Raw genomic sequence first — 18851 nt, forward strand, 5'->3', positions numbered from 1 at the left:
TACTGAACGCGGGACAAGTAAAAGTACTCACTATGCTGAACGGCCCCTTTCTAAAAACCTTATTTTGCAATAAATTTGAGCCCGTTTTTTTAAATCTTGTAGAATGAATGAAGTGGATTTTCTGCACTAGAATTGTGAAAAGGTTTTTCTAAAATTATTTTGCCTTGAAAACTGGTTGAAAAATTCCCACCTGACCGATCTTCTTTTTCACTTTTTATAATAAAATAAAGCTAAAGGCCTCAAGTTCCGACTAAAAATTCCCTCTAAACTTTTGTGGAGTAGAAGTGTAAAGTAACGTAAAGTTGAAGTACAAATACCTCCAACTCCTGCTTCACTACAGTACAGGAGTAAACGTACCATCCTCTGTATTTACCACTGATGAAACCAACACAGAGTTTAACACGACAATCAGAAATCCTAAATAATCAGAATTATCAGTGATAGCAAACTGCTGGGAGTTGAACCGACAACCCCGTCACTGTGGTGCCTTGCTCTGCTGCTGCTGATGAAGGTTTAATGTTCCCTGTAGCAGAGCTGGTCTGAGATCAGATGACATGACAGAGGTTTATGTTTAATTCAGCAGCAGCAGACTGAGGAGGAAAAACCACAAACAGGAAAAACATCACTCTTCCTGCTTTTACTCCCGGTCCCGTTTAAAGGGAGATTCCACTGTAAACGGAAGAAATTCTCAGTGCTCTACTCATTTCATCAAAATTGTAAATAATAAACACAAAGAAGAAATTTTTAATTATTAATTATTTATTTTACTGATGTTTCTGCAGTGACAGCGCCCCCCAGAGTAGCATTGGGGGAAGGCATTTTTATTAACAACTGACTGTAGCAAAGGTGTTGCTCAGTTTCAGTATCAAAGAAATGGACATTGGTTACACTTCAGATAAAGCATAGTTCATATACACTCGCTACAAGGGTACATGTCACTCATCGCTTTACGGTAATCATTTTTAGATGAGCTGCTTCGGAAACTGAAAGGAGATATCTGGCGCTCAATTTCACTTTTATTTTAAATCTCTGTAATGAAACATTCGTTTTGTCAGAAAAAGGAGCAAAATCTTTCACGTTGGCCGATCTCAGTAGTTGACTGTTACATTTGGCGTCCAAACTGTAAAAAATGTCGTAGAAATGCCGAGGTCATGAATCCAGATCACTCCACACGACCAAAACCACCGGGTATTTTTCACAGTATTCTGTATTAATTTAAAGCAGCTATAATGTACAGTATATATATACACAGAGATTAAAAAAAAGCAAAGAATAAAATCAACATTTGCCGACCATGTCGATGTAAAAGTTGAGCTTCAGTGAAAACACTCATTTCCAAAGTCAGGAATACACTTAGGAACAGTGAGACAGTTTGTTAAATTAGAGATTAGGTTGCTGATTTTCAGGAGGATTTTCCTTGTTATGTTTATAACACCACTGTGAAAACAGGGTTTGATGTTCAGGAGTCTGTGGTGCTGATGAACCTACAGAGAATTATCAGCTGGACTTGTACCCTACCGACCACTGTTTCTCAACTAATCAATGAAACAAATATGTTTTTAATAAAATGTCCGAAAGCATGAAAAATAACTGTTTATTTATAATTTCCCACAGTCCAAGGTGACGTCTTCAACTGTCTCGTTTTGTCCGACCAACGGTTTAAAACCCAAAGATGTTCAGTTACTGTCATGTGATGAAGAAAAGCATCACATCATCACATCTGAGAAACTGCAAAGACCAATTATTGGACATTTTTGCTTTAAAAATGACAAAAATTATGATTTGATGATCGAAATAGCTGAAGATTCATTTGAGCAATAGACTGAAAGTTGCAGCTCTAAACAGGTTGAATCAGTGTCCACCATCTTGGCTATGAGGTTGATTTCTCGGTGTGTGTGTGTGTGTGTGTGTGTGTGTGTGTGTGTGTGTGTGTGTGTGTGTGTGCGTGTGTGTGTGTGTGCGCGTGCTGAGTCAATTAATGTTTATGTTTCCTATGCTTTCTTTTCTCTTTGTCCCTCTACCTGTAGCCGTACCCCACTGACATCACCGGCCAACTCAACCTATCAGATCCGTCCGTCAGCACCGTGGTCTGAGGGAGAGAGAGAGATTGAGCGAGCGAGCTTCACTGCTGCTGCTGAGCCACACACACGTATTACAGACCCACACACACACACACACATTTTATTCATACACACACGTTATATAAACACGCAGATGGACAGACTGAGCTTCCCCTGAGACAGGAAGGAGATACGATGGCATCAGGTCATTTGGACGGTGTCTCATACACACACATACACAAACACAAACACATATTATACAAACACACACACCATCTGTCATCCTAAACCCCTCGACCCACTGTAAACACACACACAAATACACACTCGCCTTGCTCCGCTTGTAGCTGTCAGCCACCTCCAACCAGAAAGTCTTTTATTTTGAAAGAACTGTTTGAGATTGGTTTTATTTTGATGGCTGTGATGTTGTACAGTTTGTTCTGTTTCCTGTCTGTCACACTGATTGATCGCACTGATTCATCAAACGTCCTGATCAGTTTCAGGACTGGTTCATCTGCCGGTAACGCCTCTGTACAGGACTCATAAAATCCAACAAAGACCCTGATGAACCATGAATCGGGAACCTTTCGATAAGTAAACTGTCGATTGGGAAAAAGTCAATAAGGAACCTGTTGAAAAGGAACCTGTCGTTGGGGAACCTGTCGACCAGGAACCTGTTGACAAGAAACCTGTCAACGGGCAACCTGCCAATAAGGAACCGGTCAACAAGGAACCTGTCGATAAGGAACCTCGTCGACGGGCAACCTGTCGATGAGGAACCTGTCGACGGGCAACCTGTCGACAGGCAACTTGTCGACGGGCAACCTGTCGATGAGGAACCTGTCGACGGGCAACCTGTCGACGAGGAACCTGTCGACGGGCAACCTGTCGACGAGGAACCTGTCATTGGGGAACTTTTCAACCGGGCAACCTGTTGACAAGAAACCTGTCGACGGGCAACCTGCCAATAAGGAACCGGTCAACAAGGAACCTGTCGATAAGGAACCTCGTCGACGGGCAACCTGTCGATGAGGAACCTGTCGACGGGCAACCTGTCGACGAGGAACCTGTCGACGGGCAACCTGTCGACGAGGAACCTGTCGACGGGCAACCTGTCGATGAGGAACCTGTCGACGGGCAACCTGTCGATAAGGAAACTGTTGACGAGGAACCTGTCGACGGGCAACCTGTCGATAAGGAAACTGTTGACGAGGAACCTGTCGACGGGCAACCTGTCGATAAGGAAACTGTTGACGGGCAACCTGTCGATAAGGAAACTGTTGACAAGGAATCTGTTGACGGGCCACCTGTCGATAAGGAAACTGTTGACAAGGAACCTGTCGACGGGCAGTCTGTCGATAAGGAACCTGACGACGGGGAACCTTGACGACGGGGAACCTTGACGACGGGGAACCATGTCGTCAGGGAACCTGTCGACGGGGAACCTATCGATGAGGAGCCTGTCGACGGGGAACCTGATTACGGATCAGAGTTTGGCAGGTGGGTCGAGTCTCTGGGACAGGAAGTTGTTCTTTAACATGGAACCACAGATCTCTGCTGGATCATGGGTACTGTAGTCTTTAGAGCCGTACCACATAATTAAGGGGTAAAATGTGATTCGTCTTGAAGGAACCCAACTGTTTGGTTCATCTCGTAAAACCGATCTTATAAGTGGATTTAGTAACAGATGCATTAATGAGCGGGCTTAAAGGCAGAACATTTTATTTAGAGTTATCCTGTTTATAAATGCTAGATTGGGGACGAAAGAGTTACTGCAGTTTTTCACACTTTTCAAATCTAATAATCCATCAGAAAAAGAACAAGAAAAACAACATTTATACATTATACATACATTGCCTTCTGTTTACATCATCCTCAGGCATTTTTATCGTTTAGCTTCTTCAAGATTTAAAGAGAAGTGTTAAAATATTTTGAAAAGCTGCAGATTTGGAGTAAAGTTTAAAACACTTATGTCCTCACAATCCTGAAATATTTTTTTAGATCTTGAACATAACAAAACGATAACTTCTGTTCACAATGTATGTTATTTATTAAAGATTATCATTATTAAAAAGGTCACCTTTGGAGACTCCATAGAATTTATCTGTTATCACATTGTTGGAGGTTACAGTTGGAGAAAAGGTGTTGTTGACTTTCAGTATCATCGGAAATGGGCCTTTATTGAAAAACTATTACAAGACTCTACATTATTACGCATTTTAAATTCATAATTTTAGAATTTATTACTCTCATTTTTGGAGACAATAATTTCTTTATTTTAAATTTCTGTAATGAAACATTTGTTTTGACAGGAACAGGATCTTATTAATTAGATCATTATCCACAGGGTTTAATTTTAGCCAAACTGTTTGGCCTATCAACGACCAAGTGTATTGGTAGTCATTCAGAACCAGTCTAAAAAATATGTAATTTTGTGTAAACAAAGAATATAAGGTCCCCTCAGGTAGATAAATAAATAATAAAAAATATTGTTTTGCCTTTTTTTCTGATCTTAAAGTGCAACAGGAGGTTTTACCCATTGAACAATATCTGGTGAATCAGCAGATTTCACAGGGTTATAAAACACTTTCTGACCCAGTGGCTCCACCCCCGCCCCCCTGACAGTCCCAGGGCATGCTGGGAAATGCAGTCACTGTCCCACCTCCACTATGTCCCCGCTGATGACGTCAGTCTCCGTCTACTTCCAGAGCACTGCCAATAACAGAAACTGATGTCCTGTGAAAACCTCCTAACTCCTCACAGGCCTGTCCACACAGGCCCGCTGGAGTTAGGAGGTTTTCACGCTGCAGAAGCGACGTAGCTGCCGTCTCTAAAGTTAATTAACCCACGAATAATGTTGTCCTGTGAAAAACACACGTGAACGAAAACATCAACAAAGAGCCGCCAGCCTCACTGACAACAAGGAAAGCTCAGAGTGACCCCGACGAACTTTCATTTTCAAGAACGAGTCGAGCGTTTTCATGTTGCCGCTACATCACATTCCTGCTGATTGTTTTCCCGATCGCCCATCAGTTTTTACATTGATTACTTCTTACCAGGCAGCCACCAGCTCCACCTCATTTAAATGAAAATCAGCCTGCGGAGACTTGAAACTTAACACAACCAGTAACCTTTAGTTTGTCTTCAATATATATTCTACTCATCTGGGTCAAATTTATGGTCGTTCTCCAACAAGGCTAACACTGATGCTAATGTAGAAAATGAGGCTAACTGTAGTCCTCCTTTTCACATTTATTAAACTAGATAAACACGGCTAATGCCATGGCTGAGGCTAATCCACCAGCTAAAGGAGAGCTGTCTTTTTCCTGTCGATAAACTACAAAAATAACTAGATTTATCATGTAAAACCAACACAGCTAGGTCTAATGCTGATGTACTAGCTAAGGCTAACTCTAGCTGTGCCACATTTACCAAAATATGCACCAAATGCTGCGTTTAACCGGGCGGAACAGGAACTGGCTGACATTAGGCCTCAATATGCCTTCTTTCTTTGGGCACTTAGCCAATTTATGTTATTTAGGCTAACTGTGGATCAAGTGTGACAAAGACCAGCACAGCTAATGCTAATGCACCAGATAAGGCTAACGGTAGTCTGTTTCATGTCTTTAATCTAATGTCACAGGGGGTTTCTGAACATTTATTAGACCAACATGGCTAAAGCTAACACTACAGATAGCCGTGAAGATTACAGTAACTAGAAGATTTCTGAGCATAGCTAAAGCCATTTCTAATGCTAAAGCTAAGGGTGACTGACTGTTTCTTATCATATGATAATAGGTTCTCTAAACAGTTTGAAGACCAGATACACAGCTACTGATAACATTAATGTAAGATTAACCAAAGCTACACAGGTAACAGGATTTATAGACACAGGTAAGATCAGCACAGCCAATGCTAAGCTAAGGCTACTTGTCAGTTTTTCCGTCCATGTTGTTCAGTCGATAAAAAGCTCCTCACAATTTACCAGACCCCGAGGTGATTCATTTAAACCAAAGGATAATTCGTTTTCCAGCATAGATGACGAAGACAATCGGTCAATATTCACATTAGTGAAGCTGGAACCTGAGAATTTTTTGGTGTTTTTCCTTAAAAAACTACTTCAAGGATTAATTGATGAACAAAATAGTCGGCCAGTTAGTTTTCTGTCAGTCGCCTGATCATTCATTTGTTTCAGCTCTCATAGAGATGACGTATTTACAGAAACACATTATTTATATTTCAACTCATTCTTAAAGATGTGAATCTTTGTAAATTTGTAAAATGATTTTTTTAAAAAGAATTTCAGTTTGACTTTTCATTCATCACTTAATGTGTTTCTTTTTCAGGAGAGGGGAGCACAGTTATAATCTACAGTAATTATACACCTGAGGACTTTTATTGTGAAGTGACGATTGAACTGAAGGATATTTAGTTTTTTGTTCGGTTTAATCAAATTATTTCTCTGAATACGACAGAGCAGAATAAGACTCTGATCACACCTGATAACTCTGCCGTTTGGAGGATGAAGAGTTTTTGTTCCTGCCGTTTACTGGCACGTTTTCATCCTCGTCGTGCTCGTCATCACGTCTGCGCAGGCCGACTCTGAAGTCTCTGAAACAGGTCCCAGGTTAAAGCGAGGCGAAGCGACTGACCTGATGTTAACTCTGCAGGTTTTATCGAGTGAAGCTCTGACAGAGTCGATCAATGCTCCCTGAAAAACAAATATTGATCTTAGTTTGAGAGCAGCTGCCCTCGACTTGTGGTCATAATCATCACAGGAGTAAAGATCTGCAGTCCCAGCGAGGACGATTTCATTTTAACCTGCTTTTTGAATTTAGTGGTGGAGGAAGTATTCAGATCCTTTGCTCCAGTAAAAGTACTAATACTACACTGTAAAAATACTCTCTTAATGGTAGTAGTCCTGCAGTATGAGTGAGTGTAATCAGGTGAACAGACTTATACACACATATCCCTGATATCCTCAGATTATTATTGCTTATGTATTAATGTTTAGGCAGCATTTTACTGTTGTAGTTGATCTGCAGCTAATGACTATTTTCATTATGGAGGAATCTGCTGATTATTTTCTCGATTGATCGATTGGTTGTTTGGTTTGTGAAACTCTTCAGTTGACTGTGATTTAGGACAAAGAGAAGCAGAACATCTGCATCTGAGAAGCTGGAACCATGAAACGGTCGTTAAAAGTCCTTAATAATCATCGGTTATTGAAATCTCTTACATTTTCTCCTCCTCTCAGCGCTGATTTTATAGGCTACTGGCAACCGATGCCTTTACTGCGATACTCCTGAGTTTAATCTATAACAAAGCATCAGCTTTTAGAAACTTTTCATATTCAAAACTCTTACTGTGTAAAGTAACTGTAGCTGTCAGATGCAGTGAAGAAGATGTAGAAGTATAATGTAGCATGAAAACTGGAAATACTCACGCAACGTACAAGTACCTCAAATTTGTACTTAAGTGAGGTACTTGATTAAATGTACCGAGTTACCCTCCAGTTACTTTGCTGTTGCTGAGCTCAGACTTTTCATTGCTCTCAGTGACGTTGGGCTCGTTTCGCCTCGCGCATGCGTTTAAGCCGAGCTGCTCCACGAGTCACCGGGACCGTCCCGGTTCAAACCAGTGAACCGGACCACGTCCGCGTGGAGACGCCAGCCGTGACGCAGAGCAGATCACGGCTGGCGTCTCAGAGTAACGTCTGCCTCCAGGGAGCAGCTCAGTCCATCGAACAAGGTGACTCGTGAAGGGGCCGCCCGTTGAAAGCTGTCCACCAAACACGCTTCTGAGTAGAAAACATCTCCACTGTGTTTCCAACACGTACAGTTAAATACACCGCGTCAGTCTACCGGGGACCGGACCCGTTAGAAAGCTCCCGACACTGTGTTTGTTCACGGACGCTGAGTTTTCATGGAAATTCCTCAAACCTTGTTGCCCTGAGCTAAATCGCTGAATCTTTCTCTGTATTTGTTGTTTCGTCTGAACTCTGACACTGGCTCCTACGAATGAAGGTCATGAAGGTCTCGACCTGTTGTGGTGGAAACCTAATCTGAGGCTGGATTATGTTCAGAGGCGAGGTTTAGTCCCGTCTGTGGTTCAGGTTCAGGAAAGATGGAGGTTCTGCTTCGGTGTAAGTAAACAGGTTGCGTCTGAAGTTTTTCTGTGTTAAACCGGACCAGGATCTTTCCCGAGCCTGAACCAGCTGCTGTGAGAGTCTAACCGGAACCGTAAACCGGTTTCGTGACGCTGGAGTCTCTACAGGTGGATGTCGCGCTGCAGGATCAAACATTCTGGTGGAAAACAAACTCGTTGTCTGTGAAGATTCGACTGATTCGTTCAGTATCAACGTGTTTGTGACTTAAATATGTAAAAGAGCAACTTTTCCTCGTCATGTTCGTAGAAAACCTGATCTGGTCCCAGTTACGTTTCCTACGGGACATGTTGCTGTTGCACCTGTACGGAAACAAGGGGGGTCACATGATGTCTGTGTGTCATGTGACTGCAGGTGTCAGTGATGACGAGTGTTTACGGAGGAACAGGAGTGATTAACACACGGACACTGTATGAAAGGTGCCTCTGGCGGCGCTGAACCCACAGAGCCTCACCTGTGTGTCTGCAACCGTGCAGAGGGGCCCCAGACCCTCCGAGGGCCCCGAGGGCCCCGGGCTCAGACCGCTACTTTGCGCTGTTTGCAGCATTAAATCAGATTATAAACCGAAATGACAGGGGCCTTAATGTGTCCCCTGCGTTATCACCTGACCCTGTGGCCCCTTGTAGAGGAGCCCCGAGTTCAAATGTATCCCTGAGGCCTTTATTATTTCAGTTCATCTTGTGTTGTCATGATGCATTTTACTGAATAGATTCATGTGAAATTCAGTTACCATGAACTAATAACTAACACACGGTAGGAGAACACGGGGGCCAGTGGGGCCCTCGGACGACCTTCATTGTTATGTTCATATCAACAGTAGAAACATTTTCTTCATGTATTTCTTTCTTTCTTTTTACGTATGGACCGACGTTGATTTAAATTATTACTGATGATCAGATCGGACCTGAGATCAAAGCCTGAAACCTGATCGATCGATCGATCAGTCGATAACCTGTGTGTTTCAAGGTGTTTCTGTGCAGCTCGGCCTGAAGCTCATACGATGACGTCACATTTGTTGTGACCTGCTTCTGCTGCACAGACGACGATGACGATGGTGATGGTGATGATGATGGTGATCTGGTCGCCTCTCTGCTGTTTGTATTGAATCTGTGCTCGTCTGTGACCTGATGGTCCGAGGCGACGTCACACCGTTGTTTCTGTACAGATGTGGTATTTTTCCTCTGGACTCCGACGCAAACTGCGGACGAATGTTTTTCTTTTCACTCTTCTGTCTCGTAACCGCCGAAACTGTAGAAGAAGAAGTTCCCCTCCTTCCTCGGTCTGGGAGCGTGAGCGTTTGACCTCTGACCCCACAGCCGTTGACATGAACTGTTTTATATTCCTTCGGTTTGGTTGGCGTCCGGTTGTCCGAAGGTTCGTTTAGCCGCTCTTACTCTTCTTAAATCTGCTCCTCTTCTTTGCTGGTTTGATGATTTTGCCTGAAACTTTTTCATCGGTGTTGGTTTCTCACTGTTTAATGTAACTGACGTCTGTAAATCTGAACAGAACAATTTGGTCCTAATTATGAAACGATGTTCAATCATTATATTTCAAATGACTTGAATCCAGTAAATGTTTAGCTGAATCTGTAAAAATGTAAACTTTGTGTACAGCATAATGAGAATCTACATATGTGGAGAATCAAGTTTCCAGTAATAAATAAATATTTAACACGACTTTAACTGGTTTTCATTTAACATTTTTCATTGACGTCCAACCAAATGACTGATTTTGAAGTTTTCCTTTGTGTAAAAATACACAACTTAAAAACCCAATATCATCATCATAATTACCATTGTCATTATCATTATTATAACCATTATTAAAACAGGGTGTGGACGCTGAATTCCGTATCAGTCCTAGACTCTTTTTTCTTGAAACCAACATTTTGCTGAGAGAAAAACGCTTCCTGTTCGCCAGGTGTGTGTTAGATGTCACGAGTTACACCTGTTTCTAACTAAAAATCAGCTCCTTTTGATTCACTTTTCCAGAGTGAAGTGAATTTTTCAGAATCCTCCTGTCTGTCTCATTCTGCATCTGATCCTGATCCTGATCCTGATCTCACCATGCAGGTTTAACCAGTTCGGACTAATTTACGTCAGTCAAGTGAAGAAATGTCACAGCAGCAGTGTTATTTTACCTGTTTCCAGGTTAAAATCAGCTTTTTTCTGTGAATTCTCCAGAGTTAAATGTCATCTTCTTGATTCTGCTGCAGCAGTTTATGTTTTGTCTTTCGAGATACAAACTGAAACGAGTAGATTCTTGGAAGCAGGTTGATAAAACGGGTTCATTCTTGAGCTGGTCTCAACAACAGACAGAAATGACTGGTTAACGTGTGTTTTTTCAGTGCACAGAGACAGGAGACCCGTGCCAAACCAGGTCCGGGTTTTCAGGTCATGGCTCCTGGTCTCAGTTTAGTTTGGCTTTTCTTCCTCTGTTTGATATTTCACAACCGTGTGCGATCAGATCCTGGCACCGACTCCGACGAACCTTCAGTAAAACGTCAGATATCGACTCTGCTTCTCTGCTGTGGTCAGACTGGAGTAACACCAGAGGATTCTGGGTGTTGTAGTCCGTCAGAAAAGCCTCCGGGGGGAAGCTGACATTTTTGGGGTGTTGAAATTCTACAGTTACACAGTGGATCTGATTCCAGTAGTTTTACATTTAATATTTTGAATTCCTGACAGACCTCTCAGCAACCACTTAGTAGCTGTCCTGGAGCTTTCAATCACATTCCATGACCCTAATAATGATAATAATGATACTACTGAGATTAGTGGGAGAAGTACTGTTAGTAAAAGTACTAATACTCTGTTACACTTGAAAGGATTAGCTTCGGAGTTTGACTACTAAATGGCCCCCGTCAGTAGGAACTGCACTAACTGTAATCAGTATTTTATTGTTGTAGCTGGTTGAGATTAAACTATCAAACAGTTCAGATCATAAAATTATATCGTATTTCCTTCAGCGGTGACACGTTTTTATGTCAAATGTTAACCTGCAAAGTCATTTTTCTTACTTTCCCCTGCTGAATGAAATGAATCGTCACTTATAAAACAAAGTTGAGCGAATTGAAATCGACAAATTCCGAAATATAATAAAAGATCTAATGAAACGGGAAACAAAGGTATTTGGCCTTTTACACAGAGAAGAACGAGAGCAATAAATGATTAAAGCTGCTCAGCAGGTGGAGTTGAAGACTTTTATTTTAGACTTTATTCTGAAACGCAAGATTTTTTTGTTTTCTTCTAAAATTCTTTTCATGAAAACGTCGTGTGTCTCATGACGCAGAGAGAAAGAGAAACTCTGGAGCTGTTCCGACCGATCGGAGCTTCAGGTGAGATTCTTCTGTCTGCTGCCGTTTCCAGAGGCAGACACCGTTTTTTGCTACATCGGGGTCCGAGCTGTGGATTTTCAGACCAACGGCTGCAGCTAAACCGACGCGTGAAGGCGAGATCCTGATCATTAAACCGCTGACACCGGGGGAGGTTCCTGGCTCACGTCCTCGCTGGCGGCAGGTGATCAGCAGGTGTCTTTTAGTCTGCGCAGGCTGTTGTTGACTCTCGGTCTGAAGGTCGCCGCAGCCGCAGCCGCCCCCGCCCCCACCCACCTGACCGAGGACCTGACAGAAGACGGGACACGTCCGTCCATTCCTCCGCCTGCACCGCTGCTCGACACATCACCGACGAACCAGATCAATAAAGATGATCATATTGCCGCTGAGGAGCGTCTGCTCGCCCATTGATTATTGATCAGTCATTGTCAAAAGACAAGAGGAGGCTACAGGTATTTGTTCTCCCCCACGGAAGAAGAAGGACGAGATACCAACAAAGAAGAGCTGACAGGTGAGTCTGATTGATTCGTGATTAAACTCCGATCGGCTTCACCGGTTTACTGATGGCGTCGGCAGAGGAACGGGAAGCTCGCTTACGAGCTTTTTCCAGAGCTTTTCAGCTGCAGCTCAGGACAACGTGAAGGACAAAATGCCGACTCGCTCCGTTTCTGAAACCTGACAAACCTTGGCTGTGGTACGGTGCTGCCACGCCGTCCCGGTGGCCGCTGGTGGTACTGCAGCCAGAAGCTCTTCCCGCAGACCGCCATTATAAACGCGACGTCTGTGAACCTGCAGACATTTTGAGTTCATGTTTTATACTGGTACAACTTTCCCGCAGAAGTTGCGTCGCAATGAGCGGGGAAACGCCACTGAGCACGTGCAGTGAGCCGCAGAGAAAACTCCTCTGGGGAGCGGGATCCCTCTCTGACTCCGGAATCCAGGTCTCGCGGTACGTCCAAAAACCAGCTCTGAGGCCACAGTGACCGGAGGCGGCTCGGATCTCCTCAGGTCCGGACTGAGCTGCGTCCCGAGACTTCAGTGACGCCACCTCGCCGGTCCAGGCTCAAAGTGAGGGCACCTGTAAATCCCACGCTCACCGAAGACCGCGTGCAGCCGAGGCCGGTGGGAATGCGCTCAGTTCTGCAGGTTCTGGGTCCGAGCTCGTCCCGGTTCCTCCCCAGGGGAAAACCTGCGAACGCTGCTCTTCCTGTTCTGGTGTAAACCTGCTCGGGCTGAAGCTGAGACCCAGAGCCCGAAGAACACACGGAGCCGACCCAGCACTCGTGTCCGGGACTATGACCCGCTGCTGAGCATCAGACGAACCGGTGTCGGGTTCCCGTGGCGACTGCCTGACACCTGAGTCCCTGTGATGTTACTGAGACTGATGTCATCAACAGACACTTTAGACCGGTGGAGACTCCTCCCTCCTCCTCTCTGTGGTCGTCGTGGTAACACTCAAGGGCTTCAGTCTGTTGCCATGGTGACCACGTGGTATTTTTAGAGCTGATGATGAAGAGGAAGGGGGGGCGGGGCTCTGAAGGGCCTTAAATTAACGTTTTACAGGACTTTTGATCCCTCAAATCAAGATGGTGTCCCGTTAAAGAAGACCAGGTCCACATCCAGAGCCCGTCCCTGGTTCTGGTTCAGTGTAGATCAACGGGTTGTGTCTGGACGTCGCTGTGAATTTGTTCCGTATTAAATTAACAACGTTTTCTCGTCATGTTCACAGAAAACGTCACAATTACGTTTCCTACAAAATGTATTGGCTGTTGAACAGATGCGGTTTTTAGCAGACGCTTTCAGAGAAGAGGAACAAGAAGAAGAGGAAGAAGAAGAAGAGGAAGAGGAGGAAGAAGAAGAGGAAGAGGAAGAAGAAGAGGAGGAAGAAGAGTTTTAACATGGAGTGAAAAAAATGCAGGGTTCAAAACACGTGGAAACTCGACTTTGCAAAGGTTCCGTGAGGAAAGAAATAGATTCGGTGTGTTCGATACACGATTGGATTCGGTGAGAATCGGTGAATGTAAAGTGTGTGTTGCTGATCAGGTTATTGATCGTCGCTATCGATCCGTCCAGAAACGCTTTGATCTGGACCGGTTGACCTGCCGGTGGCCGCAGTTTGGACGGTGCCGCGTGAAGCAGCTGTTCCCATCGTATCGTGGTGTGTTTGAGGTTCAGTGGTTGTGGCAGTGAGTGTGTGTGTGTGTGTGTCCGCAGTCTTCTCTCAGTTGTCAGACACAACACACACGTTTACCCCCGAGGAGCCGAAACCCCCAGACCGAGCCGAGGTCCCGGGTCTGCTCTTCCTCCCCGATCCGCTGTCTCTGCTTCAGCCCGGGACCGAAACGATCTCGCGTTTCTTCAGGTCCGCTTCACGATGCGGACGAGCCGATCCGCTCAAACTCCGAGGGATCTTTCTTCTCTATTTAACCTCCAGACCCCGAAGAGGGGGACGTCCAGATGTTTACCGGAAGAAGAGCAGCTGCCAGAGCACGTTTGAAAAGCTCGGCCCTTACCACCAGGTCCGTTTAGCAGCGACCTTCAGCTTTCGGTTGAATCGCACGCTCTTCATCAGCAGACGGAGTCTGCCCAGTTGTCGGTGGTGGAAAGTAACCGAGTACATTTACTCGAGTACAGTTCTGAGCTACTGGTACTTTACTAATACTTCAGTACTGACGTTTTGTTCCACTTTCTGCTTCCACTCCGCCGGAGTCCAGAGGGAAAGATTCTACTTTTACCGAGCTGCAGGTCACATCTCATGTTTAACGGACTGAAGTACGTTATGATCTCATGCTCCAGCCCAACGGAGCTGCGACAACCGGTCGATCGATCAACTCATCGATGGACAGGAAATGGATCCTTACTGAAATCGGGGGTGTTTCTCTTTGTCATTCGTGACGGTCTGATTCAGTCTGGGTGCCGGACTGTCGGTCGGACGACGCCGAACATCTGGAGACGTTTTCTGAACCTTTACAGACAAATGGATCCATTGATTTAGTCGAGAAACCGATTGGCAGATTAATCAATTAAAAAAAAAAGGTTTAGTTGCAGCTTTAACCCAACAGGACACGAGGCCTCAGCCACAACAGTGAAGTGCTGCGTCCACATGAGTGCGTCAGTAGTAACAACAATAATATTAACACCTTATATGTAAGAATAGGAGATGTTTTTTCTGGCGTTGGGATTTGAAGGTTTGTGAGAGGGCTCACGAGCCTCGGGGGTCTTCCGGGGGCCCTGGGGGGGTCTTGGAGTCCTAAAACCACGTCTGCTGTTGATGTGTTAAGACCATCGGGCCAGTAATTCCTCCTCAGGCTTCTGAAGGCAGCTTTGCCACCGCTGGGCCGCTTCCTCACCGAAGGACCTACTTCCTTCCTTCATCTTCTCCTTCACGACTTCTCGTCCCTCTCGGCTCGAAATTCGCGCCAGGAGCCGAGGGAGCAGCCTCAGCACGAGGCTCATGTAGTGCTGAGTCCGTGAGTCTGCCCTGGGTCCTGTCCAGACCAGGTCGGTCCAGCGGCTCAGAGACAGACAGCATCAGTGACCTTGTGTTTCTGTTTTTCATCCTCAGAGACCGGCTGAGGGTCGCTTCAAACCCCAAACGCCTCCGGGACCATGGCTTCACCTCAGACCAGATCTGGACTCAAACGTTTCTGCCTGTGGCTCCATCACCGCTCCTCTCCCCCTCCCCCCCCTGCTCTTCCTCTCCCTGCCAGCTGCGGCGCGCCCTCCTCTCCCGCGGCGACTCGCCGTCTCCCCCTGCTGGTGGTCCTGCTCCTCTGCAGTCTGCTGCTGATGCTGCTGCTGCTGCTGTGGAACTACCACTGTCTCTTCATCTCCCACATCTGCTCCCCACCCAGGGAGGAGGCGGAGGAGGGGGGGGGCGAGGTCGTGGTCCCCTGGAGTCGGCGGTGACGCCCTCGCCCAGACCACCTGAAACTGGTCTGAACTGGTCCGGTCCTGCAGAAACACAGCTAATGTTCAAATTGCTCCTGCTCCATCATTTCCGCTTTAGGTGACGTTTTCACACGAGACTGGTGGAAGTGCGAGAGTTGCTGTTGTGAGCGACAGGTTGACACTGAACCGCATCTGAGCAGCAGAGGCGGAGATCTCCTGACTTTTAGTCCAAAACCACCGGGTCCTACGATTCCCATGATGCACCTGGGAGGTGTCTTTCATTAGAGCCCCCCTGCCCGGTAAAGCGTCACATCTTTAGACTCTGCACCTCCAGTGTTACGACTTTTAAAAGTGCAGATTAAAAAGTACCAAAATAAAAGCTTGAAAACGTTTCACCTGTTTGCTGAAGTTTGGTTTCACACTCACAGAATAAAAGTTTCATTCGCACTTAATTTATTAAGGTTAAAAACAGAAACGTCTGTACGAGTATGAAACTTCACATTCACACACATGGACCTCAAAGTGTTTCAACTGAATAAACAAAGCTGTGAAGGTAGAAGCTGAATATTGTTGATCCACTCTTCTGCACATCCCTCGCTTCAGTGGAAGAGAGGAAGAACCTGGAAACACTCCTCCTCACCCTCTGGACTTTTGCTCATGTACAGTAGCTTGAGTTTGTTTTGCTGGTGGTGTTACTTTACCTTTATTTGGAAGTGAGACCATCGACACCGACCAATGTTTCTGGTGACGCTTCCTTTTGTCCACCTGTAAATGGTAGAGTGAAGTTTGCTGAGGAGAACTAAACGTGGTTTCATCGGATTTTATTCATCTTCAGCATTATTGGGCTTTAGATGCTCAGAGGACAGTCGAATATTTCAATGTGTACGTTTGTCTTCCTCCACACAGACACAGTAAAACAAATATTAACCGATAAATACGCTTTGTACCAGATACGTTGATTTCACAAGGTTTCCCATTCAAATCTGTTCAGCTGACTAAAGACTCTCTGGTCCCTTCCAGTTCCATATTACACAGGTTCATCTTTGGTGGAAACCTCTAAGAAATGATGAGGAAATTACAGAAAGTTCACTGTTGGGAGATTTGTGTTGCAGTACACTGGTTAATAAATGAGCGTTTCACAGCCAATATAGTAAAATGATAATTATAACAATCAGTCCATGAGAAATGAATGAGCTCATGTAGAAATAAAAATTCCTTTCAACGATGAACCGTATCCCAAATGTTACCGACCCAAACCTTTAATAAACACAGACTCGGTTCAGAACAAGTTTTTTATTCAGTACAACTTGAAAATCAAAAGAACTCGTTAAAAGTGTGTGTTACCCGCAGTCCATTTAACACACAACCCCCGAGTTGAAATAAAGTCAGCACATTTAATAAAGGTCTTCAAGCACTGAACAGCTAAAGTTAAGTACATGTTTCAGTGTCTTCTTCAGACACTAATATACGTTCGTTCAGCTGGTCTCAGAGCTGCCGTTAACCTGCACCGGTAAAGACCGGGTTCACCCGAGAGCCGGTTCAGACTCGTTCGGACACAGAGTGGAGAAAAACTCAACAACGACAACAACTGTGTTGGAGTGCGTGGCTAAACGCTGCCTGTGTGTCTGGCAGCAGACATGTTGTTAGATCCGTCAGGGAAAAGTACAGAGGGCAGACTGGAGTGTGACACCAGGGGCCACAAACCCTCCATTACGGCTCTATTTCTGTCTGACGGACGACTGGTTTATTTTTAGAGTTTTACTCTGCAGTGGTGAAGCTGAAAAAGTGACAAACAAGCAGATTTACAGGGAGGCAAAGTTGAACCGGAGAGTCTTTGAAGTTCAGAGTCTGCGAGAAAGTGAGGGAGTCGCTTTAGCGAGTTTCGGAGGATCAGACATCGTCGTTTCCATCATCAGAACTCTGAACATGGCCTCCCAAACCCACAACACACAGGGTCACCCGGGCTCAACAGCAGGGGCCCTGAGGTAAGGTCCAGGCCCCCTGCTGTTACGCCTGGGTGACCCCTCGCCATACCGATGCCATATGCATTTTAAGGGTCCAGGAGTCCTTCAAGGTTCTCTGAAACCCTATTCAACAAAATCCAGAAAATCCCAGAGAACCCATGAAACCTTTTCAAGGTCTGTCAAGGACGTCTAGAGAAGGTCCCCGGAACACGCTCAGGACAGCTCCAACACTTTCACGAACGCTGCAAAAGTTCAAGCAGCCATTTTCCACAGGGACCCCTGCAATTCTTCTGTCTACATCTAGAACTCCAAAAACATCAAAAACCTTTGTGAGGGATCTAAAGAGCTCATTCAAGCACCAAACCTCTTCAAGGAAATCTCCTTTGAAAGATTCTTAAGACCCTTGAGGAATCACCATGTACCCGAAGAAACTCCTACAGACACCCCCCCTCCCCAAAAAAAAAGGATACGCGGTATAGCTGGATGGACTCTCAGAACCTCCTCTCAGAGGACTCCCTGTAGGAACCCTGAAACCACCTGGAGGACCCTGGGAACCTTTCCTGACTATAAAAACCCGCTTCGCGCCTGTTGATGAGTTTACCATCTGTCAGGTCTGGTGGGGGGAAGGGAGCCTCACAGCTGCTGCTGCTGCTGCTGCCTTGGAGCACACCTCAAAAACTGTGTCAGGTCAGACACAACAAGACCGGAAACAACAACGATGTGCCTTCAGAATAAAAGCTACACGTGAAGGGTAAATATGTTCTCGATCCCTACATTAAGAGGTAAATTTCACCCTTGGAAAATAAAATGTACACGGTCGGGGGTTCAGACAACTAAATGGTTGCCAATTGTTTAGTAACTGATATTACTTTTCTGTCTGACATATAAAGTGGTCTCAGACTTTGAAAGCCCACCGTAGGCCCTAAGCCTCCAAGTGGTCATGTTGTTGTCAGCAGGGCCGGATTAACCTCCTGAGGGGACCTTGGGCAAATTTGTTGTTGGGCCCCTACTGACCCCACCATACATGACAGTTTCATTATTTCCACAAACACCCAGGAACCATCTAATACTCTAGAGCTGAAATGATTAGTTGATAAATGGATTAGACAATTGATACCAAAAACAATGCAACAATTATGTTGTTTTTGAGCAGAAATTCCCCCAAATCCACTGGTACAAGCTTCACAAATGTAAAGATTTACTAGTTTTTCACTATTTTATGACATTTTTTTACATGGAATTATGGATTATTAAATAGCTATCATAATCATTGTTGGATGGAGCCTTACAGTTCTCCTTTGACGAAACACGACTTTATAACAAATGAGCAAAATGTGGACTAAAATTGTTCAGGTATTAAAACTAGAATTTCACAGGGTCCCTCTAAAAAGAAGGGACATGAGAAGGAGGACCTGTCCGGGCCCATCACTGTATGT

General features: G+C 45.0%; 1 protein-coding gene across 9 annotated transcripts in view; it reads left to right on the forward strand.

Moving 5' to 3' along the window:
- grin1b (glutamate receptor, ionotropic, N-methyl D-aspartate 1b) overlaps window positions 1–16682 on the forward strand; it is an 86053-nt gene extending 69371 nt beyond the window's left edge. For 6 of the 9 annotated variants that reach the window (XR_005709507.1, XR_005709513.1, XR_005709512.1 and 3 more), the window contains one exon: window positions 2028–3129. Coding sequence is in view for 6 of the 9 variants with exons in the window: in XM_040155003.1 (XP_040010937.1) it covers window positions 2028–2093 (66 nt within the window). In the remaining 3 variants the exon portion in view is untranslated. Of the gene's footprint in view, window positions 1–2027; window positions 3130–15125 lie in introns of those variants that run through there. The other 3 variants (XM_040155000.1, XM_040154996.1, XM_040154998.1) reach the window with 1 other exon arrangement.
- The last annotated feature ends 2169 nt before the right edge of the window (window positions 16683–18851 follow it).

The sequence above is a fragment of the Xiphias gladius genome, chromosome 19 (genome assembly GCF_016859285.1).
Source record: "Xiphias gladius isolate SHS-SW01 ecotype Sanya breed wild chromosome 19, ASM1685928v1, whole genome shotgun sequence".
NCBI lineage: Eukaryota > Metazoa > Chordata > Actinopteri > Istiophoriformes > Xiphiidae > Xiphias > Xiphias gladius.